At 42.9% G+C, this 18,254-nt stretch overlaps 1 protein-coding gene across 1 annotated transcript in view; it reads right to left on the reverse strand.

Annotated features, from left to right (window-relative positions):
* Positions 1–2,216: 2,216 nt before the first annotated feature.
* Positions 2,217–18,254, reverse strand: part of DCDC2B (doublecortin domain containing 2B) — a 72,035-nt gene continuing 55,997 nt past the window's right edge. The window contains exons 10-11 of the mRNA XM_073551953.1: positions 4,117–4,176; positions 2,217–2,534 (exon numbers count right to left, since the gene is read on the reverse strand). Coding sequence (XP_073408054.1) covers positions 4,117–4,176 — 60 coding nt within the window. The 3' untranslated portion in view covers positions 2,217–2,534. The remainder of the gene's footprint in view (positions 2,535–4,116; positions 4,177–18,254) is intronic.

An 18,254-nucleotide genomic window follows, 5' to 3' on the forward strand; every position in this document is an offset into this window, starting at 1 on the left:
CAAGAGAAAGTGAGCAGTTAGCCACAGTTCTGACTTCCTGTTGATTGCTTATACATCTAAAAAACGGGGACAGTGACACCAATGCTGATTGGGCGCAGGGATCACATGTCATAATAACTTCATGTAACCCCCGGGAACGTGAGTGCCAACACTACTGGAATGGTGTGGGCACGGTAGGTGAATTTGGGTCTTTTTATATTAAGAGTGGCAAGTATTCATATCGCCAAGGGGTTGTCCCAGTAGTCGACAACCCCTTTAAGTTTTGTAATTTCCTTGAAAAATTGCTGGTAAATTTGTAAACCTTTTAAAATCTTACTAAAATAAATGGATGTTTGTCAGGTGGTACTGATGTAAGATAGACATAAGGTAAATGTTATTTATTAATCATTTTTGTGGTGTGACTATCTGAATTGGATGTACAGTATACACATTCAAAGTTTGAAAATTAGCTAAGGTAATTTTTTGAAATTTTTGTAAAATTTCTTACATTTCATAAGTAAACACGAAACATATCAAGCTAATTTACCACTGTCATAAAGTTAAAAAAATAAACAAATTTAAAATCATTGGAATATATTGAAATTAGTGATGAGCGAGTATGCTCGTTGCTCGGATTTTCCCGAACATGCTCAGGTGACCGAGTATTTTGGCGTGCTCGGAGATTTTTTTTATCGCCTCATCTGCATGATTTACGGATGCTGGACAGCCTGAATACACGTGGGAATTCCCTAGGAAACAGGCAATCCTCACATGTATTCATCCTGTCCAGCAGCCACAAATCATGCAGCTGCATCGACAGAAAATAAATCTCTGAGTACGCCAAAATACTCGGACGTCACCCGAGCATGCTCGGGGAAACTCAAGCAACGAGTATACTTGCTCATCACTAATTTCAATATATCCCAGTGATTTTGAATTTATTTTTTTTTTTAACTTTATGACAGTGGTAACTTCGCATGATATGTTTTTTGTTTACTTATGAAGTATGAGAAATTTTACAAAAATTTCAAAAAATTACCTTAGCTAATCACTAATCATTGAAACATTCCAGTGTTATTGACACATTACGTAACATGTCAAATTTGAAACGTTTGGCTTGGTCATTAAGTGGTTACTCCCTAGGCTTTATAGACACCACATAAAAAAAATTAGACTCTTAACTGGTGTTGTATTAGATAACAAAGATCATTATCAGAAAGATCTTAATCTACTTTCTCAGTTATGACTTGAAGGCTTCATTGTTGTTTGGGTCTAAATTAGATATTTTTTTCTTTTCCATAGTTCACTGCAATCTTTATAATAAAGTTTTTAACAAGTTCTAAATGAGGTTAGCCCTGCACACCTGGATGTAACGGTAAGCTCTTGTGTGTGAGCCCTCAGGATCAGGCATGCTGCTACAACAACAGCCACACGTACAGGAACCCGTTGTGACAGTCAACCTCAGCTTCCTCTCAGAAATAATGGTTTCCCTACAGTTAAGAGTCATTTCACATAGTCATAATCACAGATGCTTCAAGAGATGACCTTTTCTTCCATATCATGCAAATTCCAATTATGTCATCAACAAAGTTTCCTGACAGATTTTTCCAGAGTCTATTAAAGGGAACATACCTGGCCGAGATCATATAGTGTCTAATACATATTGCCCGTGGATCGGGCAGCATGTATCAGCTGTCAGGTTCCCTTTTAAGGGAACCTGTCACAAGAAATAATGCTATTAACCTGCATATATAGAAATACAATTCCAACTGAGAGCCCCAGTGCCAGGAGAAAATTAACTTTATTCACCTGGCAGCATTTGGATTTCAGTCATAGGGGTGCAGCCAGCATGGTTTCAGTAACTGCTCTGTGCATAGAGAGGGGCAGCTGTAATCGCGCCTCCGACACTGATTCACAGCCGGCCATAATTTTAAGCCTGCTGTCAGTCAGTGCGGGGGTGAGGTTACAGATGCCATTCACCACTCACAGAGCTCCTGAGACTGATAGAGGATGCAGGGCGAATTAAGTTAATTTCCTCCCGGCAGTGGGGATCTCAGGGTGAGCACCGCATAGTGTCAGAATGATATTAAGCTGCAGATTAACACCATATCTTCAGGTTAACAGCATTATTTCACATAACTTGTTCCCTTTAAGTCTAGTAATTGTACGAAAAGAAAAAGAAATACAAAATTTCCATGCCCCAAAAATGGCACCTGGCAATGATTATTATACCAGTAGAACATATACAACCTCTTGTTTTATTGTGTAACAGCATTGGATGCAGTTGGGTTTATTATATTATTATTTAGCCCAAAAAATGTTTGCAGAAAACTCTTGAAACTGAAATCTTAGTGGAAAAATTACTCCAATTTTTTTTCTTTCCTCACAATATTTGGAAAACAGGGAAAAATGTTGACGAAATAGCTATATAAGTTGAAGAGCTCATAAAAAATGTATAAACAGGGAATATACGCTTATTACAGGGGTAAGGAGTGTCTTTCTTGCTTCTGTATGTTGAGCATAGTAAATATCACTGGTCTTGAGATTTACTTTGCCTAAAGAAAACACAGGAATATTAGGAAGAACACAAAAATAACTTGCACATGTACAACAGGTGCATCTCACAAAATTAGAACATCATCAAAACGCTAATTTATTTCAGTTCTTCAATACAAAAAGTGAAACTCATATATTCTATAGAGTCATTACAAACAGAGTGATCTGTTTCAAGTGTTTATTTCTGTTAATGTAGATGATTATAGCTTACAGCCAATGAAAACTCAAACATCATCATCTCAGTAAATTAGAATACTTTATAACATCAGCTTGAAAAATGATTTGAATATCCAAAATGTTGGCCTACTGAAATGTATGTTCAGTAAATGCACTCATTACTTGGTCAGGGCTCCTTTTGCATCAATTACTGCATCAATGCAGCGTGGCATGGAGGCAATCAGTCTGTGGCACTGCTGAGGTGTTATGGAAGCCCAGGTTGCTTTGATAGCAGTCTTCAGCTCGTCTATATTGTTGGGTCTGGTGTCTCTCATCTTCCTCTTTACAATACTACATAGATTCTCTATGGGGTTAAGGTCAGGCGAGTTTGCTGGCCAATCAAGCACAGTGATACTGTTGTTTTTAAACCAGGTATTGATACTTTTGGCAGTGTGGACAGGTGCCAAGTCTGGATAGAGAATGAAATTTCCAACTCCATAAAGCTTGTCGGCAGAGGGAAGCATGAAGTGCTCTAAATTTTCCTGGTAGATGGCTGTGCTGACTTTGGTCTTGATAAAACACAGTAGATCTACGCCAGCAGATGACATGGCTCCTCTAACCATCACTGATTCTGGAAACATCACACTAGACCTTAAGCAGCTTGGATTGTCTGTCTCTTTGCTCTTCCTCCAGACTCTGGGACCTTGATTTATAAGGTCTACTGTGAAGTATCCACAATCAATGATGGTTTCAGGAGCCATGTCATCTGCTGGTGTAGGTCCATTGTGTTTTATCAAGACCAAAGTCAGCGCAGCCATCTACCAGGAAATTTTAGACCACTTCATGCTTCCCTCTGCCGTCAAGCTTTTTGGAGATGGAAATTTCATTCTCCAGCAGGACTTGGCACCTGTCCACACTGCCAAAAGTACCAATTCCTGGTTTAAAAATAACAGTATCACTCTGCTTGATTGGCCAGCAAACTCACCTGACCTTAACCTCATAGAGAATCACCTCAGCAGTGTCAAAGGCTGATCGCCTCCAAGCCATGCAGCATTGATGCAGTAATTGATGCCAAAGGAGCCCCGACCAAGTATTGAGTGCATTTACTGAACATACATTTCAGTATTCTAACATTTTGGATTGTAAGATCATTTTATCAAGCAGAGTTTTTAAAGTATTCTAATTTACTGAGATAATGACTTTTGGGTTTTCATTGGCTGTAAGCCATAATCACCAACATTAACAGAAATAAACACTTGAAATAGATCACTCTGTTTGTAATGACTCTATATAATATATGAGTTTCACTTTTTGCATTGAAGAACTGAAATAAATTAACTTTTTGATGATATTCTAATTTTGTGAGATGCACCTGTATGTCACATACATTCCGAACTGTCTTTAGTGTGTACTTGTTGCACATACCTATTTGGGCTGTGTTCTCTTTACATGAATATTTTCTTCAGGGACAATCTCTGCTTCTCTCTGTGGTCAAGCCAAACATCAAAGGAATTATGCAATTTGTTATTATACTTTAACAGATATGTCTTGTAGTTTTAAAAATTCAACTTAACAGGATTGTACCAAATTTGGAAATTAACCCTTATCTATAGGATGCGGTATAACTTCCCAACCACTGAGATCCCCATCTATCTTGGGAATAGGGATGGGATTTAAGTAGCCTCTTCTGAATATAGTGGAGGTCAAACATGAACACCTCCGTTACATTTATTCTCAGTGGGACCACCGGAGATAGTCTTCAGCACTCCCATTAGGAATGAATGTAATGGAGATGCTTGACCTCAGCTCCATTCATGCTCAACCTTCACTTGACTTCCACTCCGAAGAGCCTCATTCTTGAGATTATTGGGGGTCCCAACAGCAGTACCCCCAGCAATTGGAAGATTATCTCCTGTTAGAAAACTTGGTACAACCCCTTTAAATAAGATTGCTTAGCAATTTTGGTAGCCAATTTTCAGCAGTGAGACCTGCATCTATCAAGCATTTATGGCAAATCCTTTCAATATGCCATAAATATTAACGATGGGAATAAGCCTTTAGCTTCAAATTTCATCAGGCAACCCCTTGAATAAATGGCATAATAATAGTTTAAATAATAAAGGCCTCAACATTGAAATTGAAACATCAAAAAGTAATGGGATTATGGAAATCACAGGAATGATAGACATGTTAATGGTATCAAATGATGAAAAACTGAAACAAATTTTTTTTAAAAATCTTGATTTATTCATTATCGAGTATATGCGCCACACACAGAAATACATGCACTTGCACACATTGATATGCCATAAATGAGTTTACTAATGGCTGTCTGAGGAATGTTTTGCCACAATGAATGAACTTGGGCACAAAAATTATCCAGATCCGCTGTTGGCAGCTCTCTTTGCAATTGCTGACCAATTACGTCCTAGATGTGCTCAATGGGAGACAAGTCCGGAGACACTACAGGCCATGGTAGTGTGTTAAGGCCTCGCAGACTGCTCACTGGAGCACCAGTGTAAGGTCACGTTCACATGTTCAGCATTTGGTCAGTATTTTACATTAGTATGTGTAAGCCAAAACCAGGAGTGGGTGATAAATCCAGAAGTGGTGACAGGTTTCTATTATACGTTTTCTCTGATTGTTCCACTCCTGGTTTTGGCTTACAAATACTGAGGTAAAATACTAATCAATATTGAAGGTAGGAACGTGGCCTAAGGGTGTGACAGGGACTGTCATATACCTGCCCTTGAAGACAAAAATTGTAGTGTGAATACTTTCATGCATTTTACTGTGTCATGTGAAATAGAAACTGTATAGACTGTGATAAGCATTGAAGGTATAATATGCATAGTGTTATAAGTACTGATTCTGCTGTGTGGGTACTGCAAGGTAATGCCTAAAGTGACTCTGGGACACTCAGCTCAGGTATAAGAGAAAGTGAGGGGTAAACACAAGTTAAAATATAAGTTAGGGTTTAGGGCCCAGAGTAGAGCAGATTAGACAGTGACAGGAAGTTCAGTGCGCTCTGTTAGTAGACAGTGACTGTAATTAAGCAGTAATGTTAGAATGTAGATGAAAGGTTATGTAGCCCAGCAACAGACTGCTGGGACAGATAGACTAATGAAACAGTTAATGTTTGGGACCAACCCAGCATGGAAAGGATGAAGTGAAGCAAAAGGGGAACGCATTTCCTGGTTTAGTCAGACAGTTTTAGTGTGAAGTTCGTGTGACGTTCAGGTCCAAGTGGCAGTGGGATGGAGACACGTGAAACACATAGCGTTCACTTCTGACTGCATGAGGTCGTATCGAGTTTCCTGTGGGCATTCCTGTAAAGTTCGGGGCTTACTTCCCTAACTAGGCACTAGGAAGTGTGCCTTATTCCCATCCATACAGAGGAAACCTGATTGGGAAACGCATAAGGAAACATAGCGGATCTCGGGAGTGCTGTGGGGCCAGACAGGAAATTCCTGGGGCCTTTTCCACCCTTCGATTGGCATTGGCTTCATTGTTCTTCTGCGCAGGCAATGGCGAATCACTGTTACTTCAGTTAATTAACATAAAGGATGAAAAGATGATTTATCTATAACAAGACAGCATCCATGAAGCATACAGGTATGGCTATTTGAACAATTCTATGACCTGTATTAATATATTAATAGCTTAAAAGTATCCCAGGGGGTGACAGATTCCCTTTAAAAACCTCAGTGATAACATGCCACAGTGTGTAAGTGTGTGTAGTGTGTAAGTGTGTGTATTTCTGCACATGGTGCCAATACTCGATAATAAATTGAGATGCTTAGAAAATTTTGTTTTCATTATTTGAATTTCTAGACTTTTGAATGTTGAGGAGAGTATAATAAAAAATATTTTCTATAAGTGTGCTGTTTGTCCAATATGTGTGTGTGTATATATATATATATATATATATATATATATATATATATATATATATATATATATATATATATATATATGTGTGTGTTAGTTATGACTGAAAGTGTTAGCACCCTTGAAATTGTTCTAGAAAAAGAAGTATTTCTCCAAGAACATTATTGCAATTACACATGCTTTGCTATGTTTGTTTCCTTTATGTATATTGGAACAACACAAAAAATCAGAGAGAAAAAAAAAGCGAATTGGACATAATTTCACACAAAACCCCTAAAATGGGCCGGACAAAATTGTTGGCACATTTCTAAAATTGTGGGTAAACAACTTTGTTTCAAGCATGTGATGCTCATTCAAACTCACCTGTGGCAAGTAACAGGTGTGGGCAATATGAAAATCACACCTGAAACCAGATTAAAAAGGGGATAAATTGACTCAGTCTTTGCATTGTGTGTGTGCCACACTAAGCATGTAGAAGAGAAGAGAACTGTCTGAGGGCTTGAGAAAGAAAATTGTTGAAAAACATCAACAATCTCATGGTTTCAAGTCCATCTTCAGTGATCTTGATGTTTCTTTGTCCATGGTGCACTACATAATCAAAAAGTTTACAACCCATGGCACTGTATCTAATCTCCCTGGACGTAGATGACAGAAAAAAATTGATGAAAGGTTGCAAAGCAGGATAGTCCAGATGGTGGATAAGCAGCCCCAATCAAGTTTCAAAGAAAGTCAAGCTGTACTGCAGTGTCAGTGCAAACTATATGTTGACATTTGAATGAAATTAAACTTTATGGGGGGGGGGCGTGGCCAGCGATTGAAGGAGCAGGACGTGCCAGCCTGAGCTCCTCTCAGGAAAATAACAATCAGCCTGATTCAGGGCTCCCTATAGCCCATCCGCCCTCATTGGGTACCGAGATACATTAGAAGGGACCTGGAGGATAACCCCCGTTGGTCCTGGGTCCACCCGATGCCTCGGGACAAGGAACCCACTTGTGGTCTAGCTGCAGGCCTGAAGCCTGCCCGGGTCACATCGCGGCTGCTGCGGTGCTTAAGGTTCGGAGGCCACCTTCCTGTCACCGGAGACCGACGGTGGGAGAAAACCGGCCGCTTGCCTTCTGCTGTCATCTGGCGGTCGCGCGGGGGGAGCTCTCTCCTGGACGCCGGGTGCGCCGAGGGAGACCGTGGAGCATGCTGCGGCCTATACATCCGGCGGAGCCATGGCCTGGAGTGGGCGGACGACCCGCGGCGTGAGCAGTGACAGATCCGGAGGTGACACCGGGAATGCGGTGAGGAGGAGGCTAGCTGCATGCTGTGCCCTGGCGGTTGGTGACTGGCTGGGGCTGCGGGAACACCCGGGACCACTCCATATTGCAGGAGGACAGCAGGAACCATATTGTGGCACACTTGTGGGACCCTCTCTGATTAGCAGAGTGTCTGAAAAGATTGCGGGAGCCCTGCTGTATCCCGACCCTGGCTATCAGAGAGTTATACAGTATGTTCTACCCAGTCCCCAATTGAAGGAGAAGAGTTCATATAATCTCCAGTGCTACCCTGTCTTTAGGTATAAAAGCTTGGGACTCCACCTGCTGGCTTGTTGATGCAATTGCACATACTTAAAAAGAAGGAAGAGAGAATATTTTCTTCTTCTCTTTTACCTATTCTCTTTTGTCTGTTTTCCTATTTTGGGCTGTTACTCTGACCAACAGGCTCATACGCCCCCTTATTCCTGTAAAAAGGGGTATTGCAGCAGAACTGCACCAGAGGCATACTCTGTTCAATAAAATTTACCTACTGTCTTGCTAAAATCCAACACGGTGGGCATGGACGATCCTGGTGGACTATAATTATGGAACACTAGACCTGTCACCACGGGCACAAGTATGCACCCACCTATATAAGTAACTGTCATGCGATAACTTTCAGAACGCAGGAGGTCTCTGAGCAATGCATCCCAAAAAATCTACCCGTCCGATCACACAACTGATGACTCAACGTACAAAACCAGCTAATCGCACTATGTCAGCGTCACAATCAACCTCATTGAACACCGGGAGCTCCCCCCAGAGGTCACAGCAAACTAACTTGACTACTCCAACAAACATGATTCCAATGACAATGGAGGACCTCCTGGCTACCATTCAGAAAACTTTCAGAGCTGAGTTATCTTCTGCTGTGAGCAATTTCACACAGCAAATCCAGGATATTGCTCAAAGAACCAATGATTTGGAAAGAAGAATGGATGATACAGCAGATGCCACTGAACATAATAGAAAGCAACTACAGGAACAAGATGCTAGACTCGAGTTCCTAGAGCTAAAGTGTGAGGACTTGGAAAATCGATCTCGGCGAGGCAATATCAGAATTAAAGGACAACCGGAAAGTAGCTCCAATCTAATGGAGGTTTCCTCAAATCTCTTCTGCACCCTCCTGCCCCAAGCAGGCCCTAATTCTTTAAAAATAACCAGAATCCACAGGGCCTTGGGAGGTCACAAATCTGATGCCTCACCTATGGATGTTGTCCTTAAAATGCACCATGAAGAATCCAGAGACCTGATTCTATCCGCTGCTCGAAAACTGAACAACTTACCAGGTGTCCCAGATACCGTATCTTTGTTTCCTGATATTTGTCCAGCAACTCTAATAAGGAGAAAAGCCATGAAAGATATAACTCTAGCCTTAATAAAAGCAAAGATTAAATACAGGTGGGGATTCCCATATGCTTTAATTTTCTCCTACGGCAACTCCACCTATTCTCCAAGAAATTAAGAGGAACAGAGAAAAGCGCTGGAGAAAGCAGGTATCCCGATTTCTGATTCGGGAGCCCTACCACAGAGACAGAGACCGCGCAGAGAGTGGACGGAAGTTCGCCATGCTAGACTCAGTAAATATTGACGAATGTGCTGGAATATTCTCAAAGAGCGGCCAAAATGCTAAGATATCGTTCTGATAGTATTACTATTTGATGCTTTTTATAGCAATTTATGAATAATATTGTTTCTTTTTCCCATTAGTGGAGTGTTGCGCCCCTGGAGTAAATATGCCACTCCATTTTGGGCTGTTACTGCCTATGGTTCCACTGATAGTGGGCCGGCGCACTACAGCCCACAAACTGGTCATTGGTTGTGACCATTTCTCTTGTTGTTGTATTTTTTGTTACCCTTTCTTCCCTCCTTTTCCTAAAAGAGTGTTGATGAGATGTAAAAATATTTTTGGATTTGTGATTAAGGTGAAAATGCTTGTTCCAGGTCGTAGTTTAATTAGAAATTTCATTAGAATCTCTCTATGCATACCTAATGAATAAGGTACTATCGCACAATGTTAGGGGGTTCAACTCCCCGATAAAAAGAAAACGCGCCTTTATTGATTACCAGAAACATTCCCCTGATGTGCTATTCCTACAGGAAACTCATTTCTCTAATAACTCCTCTCCCAAATTTTTTCATAAGCTTTACTCGAGAATTTTTCTTGCTACCCATGATAAAAAAAACGAGAGGTGTCGCTATATTGCTACATAATTCCTTCCCATTTATACAGGAGGGTTTGGTCGTGGACACAGAGGGTAGATATATAATCCTTTGGGGCACGGTCCAGGAGAGGTGAATCTGTCTTGTGAATTGTTATGCACCCCCGACATTTCAAATGAAAACAATTAAATCTATTGCAAGATCTTTAAGGTCCATATCCTATGATACTATCATATGGGGGGCGATTTTAACCTGACTATAAACCCAACCCTTGATAGCTCTAATAAGGGGAAGCCTGACATGTCAAGCAGGGAAAAAACTATCTTTGATGGTATCTTGCAAGCTCATCATCTGGTGGATACATGGAGAGAATCTCATGGACAATCCAGAGGTTATACCTATTTTTCTAGAGCTTTCCATTCATACTCCAGGATTGACTGGATTCTAACTAATTCAGAAAACATACCATCATTGATGTATTCCAGACATGTTCCCTCCTCTTGGTCCGACCATGATAGTGTACTCTCTGTATTTGAATTAAGCGTGGAAACTGCACGTCTGTATACGTGGAGACTGAATGAATCTTTGCTTTCTGATCCTCAAACGCGAATAATGGTCGAACATGAGCTCAATGCCTTCTTCCTTTCTAATATCACCCCTGACACCTCTATGGGTAATGTTTGGATGGCTCATAAAAAATATATCACTGGTGTACTCATTAGGATAGCATCCCAAAAAAAGAGGAATCGTCTTAAGGAGCAATTGACTCTTGAGAATGAACTTTATAAATTAGAAACCACCAATCAGTCACACCCCTCTCTATACTTAACTAAGCGAATCTATGACTTAAAACTTCAGCTAAACACTTTGCTAACGACTCGTACGGAAAGAGCAATCAGGTGGATGCAAGCGACATTCTATCGGTTCTCTAATAAAATGGACCAAATGCTTGCTCGAAAATTAAAACAGAAAGAGCGATTAAACTCTATTTTCTCCATAAAAGATGAACAATCCCAAACTACTTTTAACCCAAACAAAATTTACAGAATATTCCAAACTTATTATCAAAAACTATACACTGATAGCACGAATTTTTCATTGCCCAAATTGGATGATTTTCTAGCTAATGTACCACTACCTTCCCTAACTCTGGCTTACGCTGATACATTACATTCCCCTATCACTGAAGAGGAAATCACATCTACTATAAACCATCTTAAAACTGGGAAGGCTCCGGGCCCCAATGGGATAACCGCATTATATTATAAAAAAATTTCAAATATTTTATTAAAACATATACAAACATACTGCAATAATATGCTAACAGGCCAAACAATGCCGCCGGAATTCTATACGGCGCATATCACTGTCATCCCAAAACAAGGGAGAGACCCATTGCTCACAAAAAATTACAGGCCAATATCCCTTTTGAACGTGGATCTTAAGATTTTCTCCTCCATAATAGCCAATCTAATATATAAAGCTCAAGTGTGTGTATGTATGTATGTACTATATATATGTATGTATGTCCGGGATTGGCATCCGCACCGTCACAGCTACAGCCACAAAATTTGGCACAGTCACACGTCTGGACCCCGAGAGTGTCCTAGGCTATGTTGTGAGGCGAAATTTTAACCCTGCGTGTTCCAATTCACCAAACAATTTTGCCCCTATCTACATAATGGGGAAAAAGTGTGTGTGTATCAAGCCCCACCCCTCATTATGTCATAATGGTTGCCATGGCGACGCTGATGTCATCATAGGTTGCAAGCCCCGCCGCTCATTATGATGTCATAATGGTTGACTATGGGATGGAGGATGTGTGATGGGTGTATGGGCACTGGACTATGGGATGGAGGATATGTATGACGGGTATATGGGCACGGGACTATGGGATGGAGGATGTGTGATGGGTATATATATGGGCACTGGACTATGGGATGGAGGATATGTATGACGGGTATATGGGCACGGGACTATGGGACAGCGGATATGTATGATGGGTATATGGGCATGGGACTATGGGATGGAGGATATGTATGATGGGTATATGGGGATGGGACTATGAGATGAAGGATGTGTGATGGGTATATGGGCACTCGACTATGGGATGGTGAATATGTATGATGGGTATATGGGCATGGGACTATGGGATGGAGGATGTGTGATGGGTATATGGGCATGGGACTATGGGATGGAGGATGTGTGATGGGTATATGTGACACTCTTGTCTGAGCGTGTCTATGGTGATGCCCAGGTACTCCTGTACTTGACTCGGAGTCGTCCAAGATTTTGGCAGGTTTAGCAGCCAGCCTAAATTGGTTAGTGTTTCTATAGTCCTGTTTAGCTGATCCATGCAGTGAGAAGGGGAGTTGTCTACCATTAGAAAGTCATCTAGGTATGGAACTATGAGTACATCCTGCTCCCTCAAATGTGCCATGACTTCCGCTATGATTTTTGTGAACACTCTCGGAGCGATGGCCAGCCCAAATGGGAGGGCCTTGAACTGGTAGTGCCTTATTTCTCCTTTTATAGTAACTGCAATCCTGAGATACTGGCGATAGTTCGTGTGTATGGGGACGTGATAGTACGCGTCTTTTAAGTCGAGCACTGTCATGAAGCAGGCAGGAAACAGCATTTTTACTGCGGATTTTATTGTTTCCATCTTGAACGGATGGATTATCAGACACTTGTTTAGTCTTTTCAGGTTTATTATCGTCCTGAATGTCCCGTCTGGCTTCCTCCTCAGGAAGATAGGGGAATAGAAGCCTTCTCTTTTTCCTGGCGGGGGACTACTTGTAGTACCGATTTCTCCACCAGGTTCTGAATTTCTAGTTGGACTGCTTCCTGCTCTTCCGCTGACTGTCTTTGCGGGGTCACTACAAAAAAGGGTTTGGGTGAGGTGTGAAAGGGTAATCTGAGGCCTGTTTTTATCATGTTTAGGATCCAGGAACTGTTTGATATTTTTTCCCAGGCTGGGAAGAAGTGGCCTAATCTTCCTCCTACCTGGGAGACACCTTCATTGGGGTTGTTTCTTGTCCGCTGGTTTCCCGAACATGAACCCTTTCCCTTTTCCTCTCCTGTCCTCCCACTTATCCTGGGGGTTTCTAGGTGGCTTTCTCTGGATAAATTTCCTGCTCCGAAAACGTTTGAAGGGGAAATTAGACTGGTTGGGGAAGGATTTCTTTTTATCTCCTGCTTTGTCAAGGATGTCGTCCAACGTAGGGCCGAACAGGAATTCGCCTTCACACGGAATGGAGCAGAGTTTGGATTTCGTCTGCAGGTCCCCCGTCCAGCATTTGAGCCAGAGTGCTCTCCTTGCCACATTTGAGAATGAAGCTTCCCTGTCTGCCAGTCGGATTGAATCCGCAGATGCGTCTGCCAGAAAGGCCGCCGCTCCTCTCATCAATGGGATGGAGTCTAAAATCGCACCTCTTGGGGTCTTGCTTTTTAGATGGCTCTCCAATTGATCTAGCCACACCATCAAGGCTCTAGACGTGCATGTGGCGGCTATGGCGGGTTTCAGTCCTCCTCCGGCTGCCTCCCAGGAACCTTTTAGGAATGTTTCCGCTTTTTTGTCCATGGGATCCTTTAATGTTCCCATGTCTTCAAACGGCAGGGCAAATTTTTTTGATGCTTTCGCTATGGCTACACCCACCTTTTGTCGCTCTCTCCCAATGAGAGCAGCTTGGGTCATCAAAGGGATACTTCCTTTTGGGAGTCAGGAGGCTCTTTTTTTTCTGGCCTTTTCCATTCTTTCTGTATTAGTGCCTGTATTTTCTCATTCACAGGGAACGACCTTCTCTTCTTTTGTTCCAACCCGCTGAACATGGCGTCTTGGATAGTTCTTTTGGGCCTGGTGACCGCCAGCACCATAGTCGTTCTAATTGCTTTTATTAAGTTATCTATTTCTTCAATGGGGAAACAGCTGCGACCCCCTTCTTCGGAGGATGAGGAGTCGGACCCTGAACTTCCCGAGTTAGATGAGGATGATGAAGGTTCGCTCTCCCTGTCGCTGAGGTCTGACTCGGGGTCTCTAGTCGTAGATTTCTTATGCTTTTTGCTTCCTCTCTGAAGGGTTTTAACGGCATTTTCTACTTGGTGTTGGATTAGGTCCCTCAGATCGGAGGCGAACCTTGGGGATTCTTTACAAATTGTGTGGTCAATGCACGCTTGGCAGAGCCTTTTTTCCCACCCTGTGGGAAGCTCTTCTTTACAGAGTGGGCAGATCTTATGGTTAACCTTCTGCGTGCACTTCTTTCCCTAAAAGAGAGGGACCCTAGTTACAGACTGTACGTTCACGTAGTCCACTTACCCACCAAGCCGAAGAAGGATACCGGATCTGGAGGGACCACGGGTCTGCCAAGCCCTTGTCCTTTGGGGTCACCGCCCCTATGGGCTCCTTGCTGCGATGGGACTCCGAGCGGCTGCTGCTGCTGTGTCGCTGCGTCTGGTCCTTGGGATCCTTCTTCCGGCGTTGCGGTTGTTGCGGCGACTGCCGCTGGCGTCCTGTATCTGAGGGCATATCCAGCTGTGACTGTTCCTCTGGTGGCTCACTCATTGTTTCAGCAACCCCCTTTTTTTTTATATACCCTCAGCGTCCCCCTCCCGATCTCTGCCGTGTGGGGAAGTGCGCCTTTTTGTTTTTTTTTTTCTCTAGGTGTGTGCCGCCGCCGCCTCTTCCCCCAGCCTCCCGGGGTTCCTAGAGGTGCATTGCGCGTCCTGGGCTGATGTCAGTAAGCTCCACCCCCCACGCTTGCGCTCTGGGATCCTTCCCAGAGATGCATAGTGGTGGTGGTGATGGCCGCCGGCCCCTGCACGCCACTCTCTCTGCCCAGCTCGCCGCGCTGCCCCGGCCCTACTCCACTGGGCTTCCAGCGCCCGCTGACGCCGCTGATGGAGACGGCTGCCGGCTCCTCTCTGCCGTCCTGTGAGCGCGGGCTCCCGCTCGGCTTCCAGCGCCCGCCGACGCCGCTACCCTGGAGCGCTGCTCTCCTGGGGTTCCTGGGTGAGGCGGACTCTGGCAACACTTCTGCCGCCTCACCCCCCCGCACACCCTGGAGGCCCGCTGACCTTCCAGCGGTGGCGCCTCGGGTCACCACCCCAGCCGGGACAGGGAACTCCCGCTGTCGTCCTCCGGACTGGTTGGCCCCAGCAACTAGTAAGTCCATAGGTTCCCTGTGGGGACAGGAAACCAACATACATGGGAGAGAGGTACCGCCTTTTTGTCTGTAGGTTTCCTGTCCCCGTGGGGCGGATCCCCTCTCTCCGTGGGGCCGTCATGGGGGAAGGAGAAAACCTAAACCTTATACATAACGCCAACAAACGTAAAACCCCTTAACCTTGCTAGCTTTAGATATAGAGAAAGCTTTTGACACTGTCACTTGGTCATATATGTTTAATATCTTGCACAAACTGGGAGTTTCACAACAATTAATCGACTCACTTAAACTTCTATACAATACTCCGCTTGCCTATTTAAAATTACCCTCGACCACTCCAGTACCAAGAATTATCGGCAGAGGAACCAGGCAAGGGTGCCCCCTATCTCCAGCCCTATTCGCTCTAGTGATTGAACCACTAGCGCAGAAGATCCGTTTACACCCCGATATCACAGGCCAAACTATAGGTAGACATTAATACAAGGTCAGTTTGTTTGCCGACGACCTACTTCTGACCATGACAAATCCCCATATATCCCTGCTGAATCTCTTAAATACACTTAATTCTTTCGAGGAAATCTCAGGCTTAAAGGTCAATATCGATAAATCAGAGATTATGTTTCTGAACACTCCTCCTGCTGAACAAGCTTCAATAGTAGAGAACGTTCACTTCCGACATGCAAAGCATTACATTACATATCTAGGAATTAACCTTACTCTATCCAAGTCCAAGCTATTTAAATATAATTACTCTCCTCTCCTCCAAAAACTAACACAATCTTTGTCAAAATGGTCATCCCCATCTCTTTCCTTTTTGGGAAGGGTGCACTCGGTTAAAATGGTTACTTTGCCTCAATTTCTATATCTGTTCCAATCCTTGCCTATTTCAATACCCCTAATGACATTCAAAATGATACACTCACATATACTACGTTTTGTCTGGAACAATAAAAAGCCCTGTATTTCCCAGCAAATTCTGTTTAGACACAAAAGACAGGGAGGAGTCTCGCTACCAAACTTTACTCTTTATTATAGGGCGGCTCAGATCGCCCAGCTGGCAGGGGTAAATGCACAACAACACACACCTATCTGGCCGCAAATAGAAAATTCTCAAATAGCACCTTACTTCTTAGAGAGCCTAATTTGGGCCACGGGGCCTTACCGAAAGATTTGGCATTACATTCTCCATATACCTTTCACTCCCTGCGAATCTGGAGAGCGAATAGGTTCCAATTTGCATTGCAATCTCATCCCTCTCCTCTCCTGAACTTGTTTAATAATCCCATGCTCCCACCAGGAGTTACATCCCGAAACCACGTATGGTGGCAGCAGAATAAGCTAACTAGGCTACAAAATTTAACTACCCACTTCAAACTAATGTCAAAACAAGAGTTCATCGCAAAATATCATGTCCCAAGGTCTGAGACTTTCCGACTTGAACAAATTTTTCATTTCCTGAAAAACCGGTTGGCTCCTCAAACGTACAACCTACAACATACGAACTAAAATGTCTATATGACCCACTTGGCAATGGCCTTATATCCCATCTTTATTCTATGTTTAACAAACCCAGAGATGGCCTGAAAGTGAAGACTATGGAGCAGTGGGAGGCAGACCTACGAATCTCCCTCACACCTCAAAGGTGGTTCAGATGTAAGTTTCGCTTACTGAGACTTCTCTTAAATTGTTCTTTAGAATACACTATGTACCTAGCTTCCTGCACAATATTTATCAATCGGTCCCTAGCAACTGTTTTAGAGGGTGCACTGACGATGGAGATACTCTCCATATTTGGTGGACATGTCCAATAGTGAAGTCTCTGTGGAAAGACATAGTAAAATTAATTGATACTATCTTGGGTAGGAAACTACCTCTGTCACCGTCGGTTCTTCTGCTGGGGGACAGACCAATCAATGCTAACAATAGGACTTGCCGTCTCGTTGACTTTATTGCTATGGCAACAAGAAATCACATAGCTAGTAGATGGAAAACCAGTACGCTCTCAATTACGCAGGTGAGGAGAAGGGTCAATCTGATAATGTTATATGAGAAAATAGAAACCATCAGATCTGATTCTTTCGAAAACTTTCAAGGTATCTGGGATCCTTGGATTCAGGCACATAGAGATGATGACCTTTCCAAAATGATATCTATATAATATACTGGCATGGCAGTGGCTCCTTACAATCAGAGACTCTAAAGCAGGTACACTGGTGTCCCACATTGGTATATCTAGTATTATCGACACTGCCTTTAAATACCTCATTTTCCCTTCCCATCCCTTTAAGTTTTTCTTAGTTGTGTTATAACTGTCTTTCTACACATATTCTAAACAAAGATTCTGTAGTCAAGGATACCGTATGACTTTAAGTGCCTTTTTTTTCTATGTATTTCCCCCTGCGAGGGGATCCTTGTACTCTTAATGTGATTGTATTTCATGTTAAGTGATGCTTTCATTTCAATAAAATTGTTGAAACTAAGAAATTAAACTTTTTGGAGGGGGCCAAGGAGGGGCCCACTGCTGACACAGACAAGAAAAAGCTACATGCAGTTTGCCAAAATGTACGTCAGTAAGCCAAATTCCTTCTGGGAAAGCGTCTTATGGACAGATGAGACCAAGATAGAGCTTTTTGATAAAGCATATCCTTCTACTGATTAACAAAAATGGAATGAGGTCTACAAAGAAAGGAACACACTACGTACCGTCTAATATGGTGGAGGTTCAAAGAAGTTTTGGGGTTGTTTTGCGGCCTCTGGTGCTGGGTGCAAGCCATCATGAAATCTGAAGATTACCAAAGGATTTTGAGTCACAGTGTAGTTCCCAGTGTCAGAAAGCTGGGTTTGCATCCTAGATTATGGGTCTTCAGCAGGACAATAACACCAAACATACTTTAAGAAGCACCCAGAAATGGATGGAAACAAAGTGTCACAATCCATTTTTGGATCTGTGTCAGAGTCTGGATTCTTTTATATAAACCTTTTTCCTTTCTGGTCCTCGGGGGTTAATATGGGTTTTTGCCCCTGGTGGCAGCTAGTGTTACTACAA

This window comes from Dendrobates tinctorius, unplaced genomic scaffold (assembly GCF_039654945.1).
Source record: "Dendrobates tinctorius isolate UK_male_01 unplaced genomic scaffold, ASM3965494v1 ptg000183l, whole genome shotgun sequence".
In the NCBI taxonomy this organism is placed as follows: Eukaryota; Metazoa; Chordata; class Amphibia; order Anura; family Dendrobatidae; genus Dendrobates; species Dendrobates tinctorius.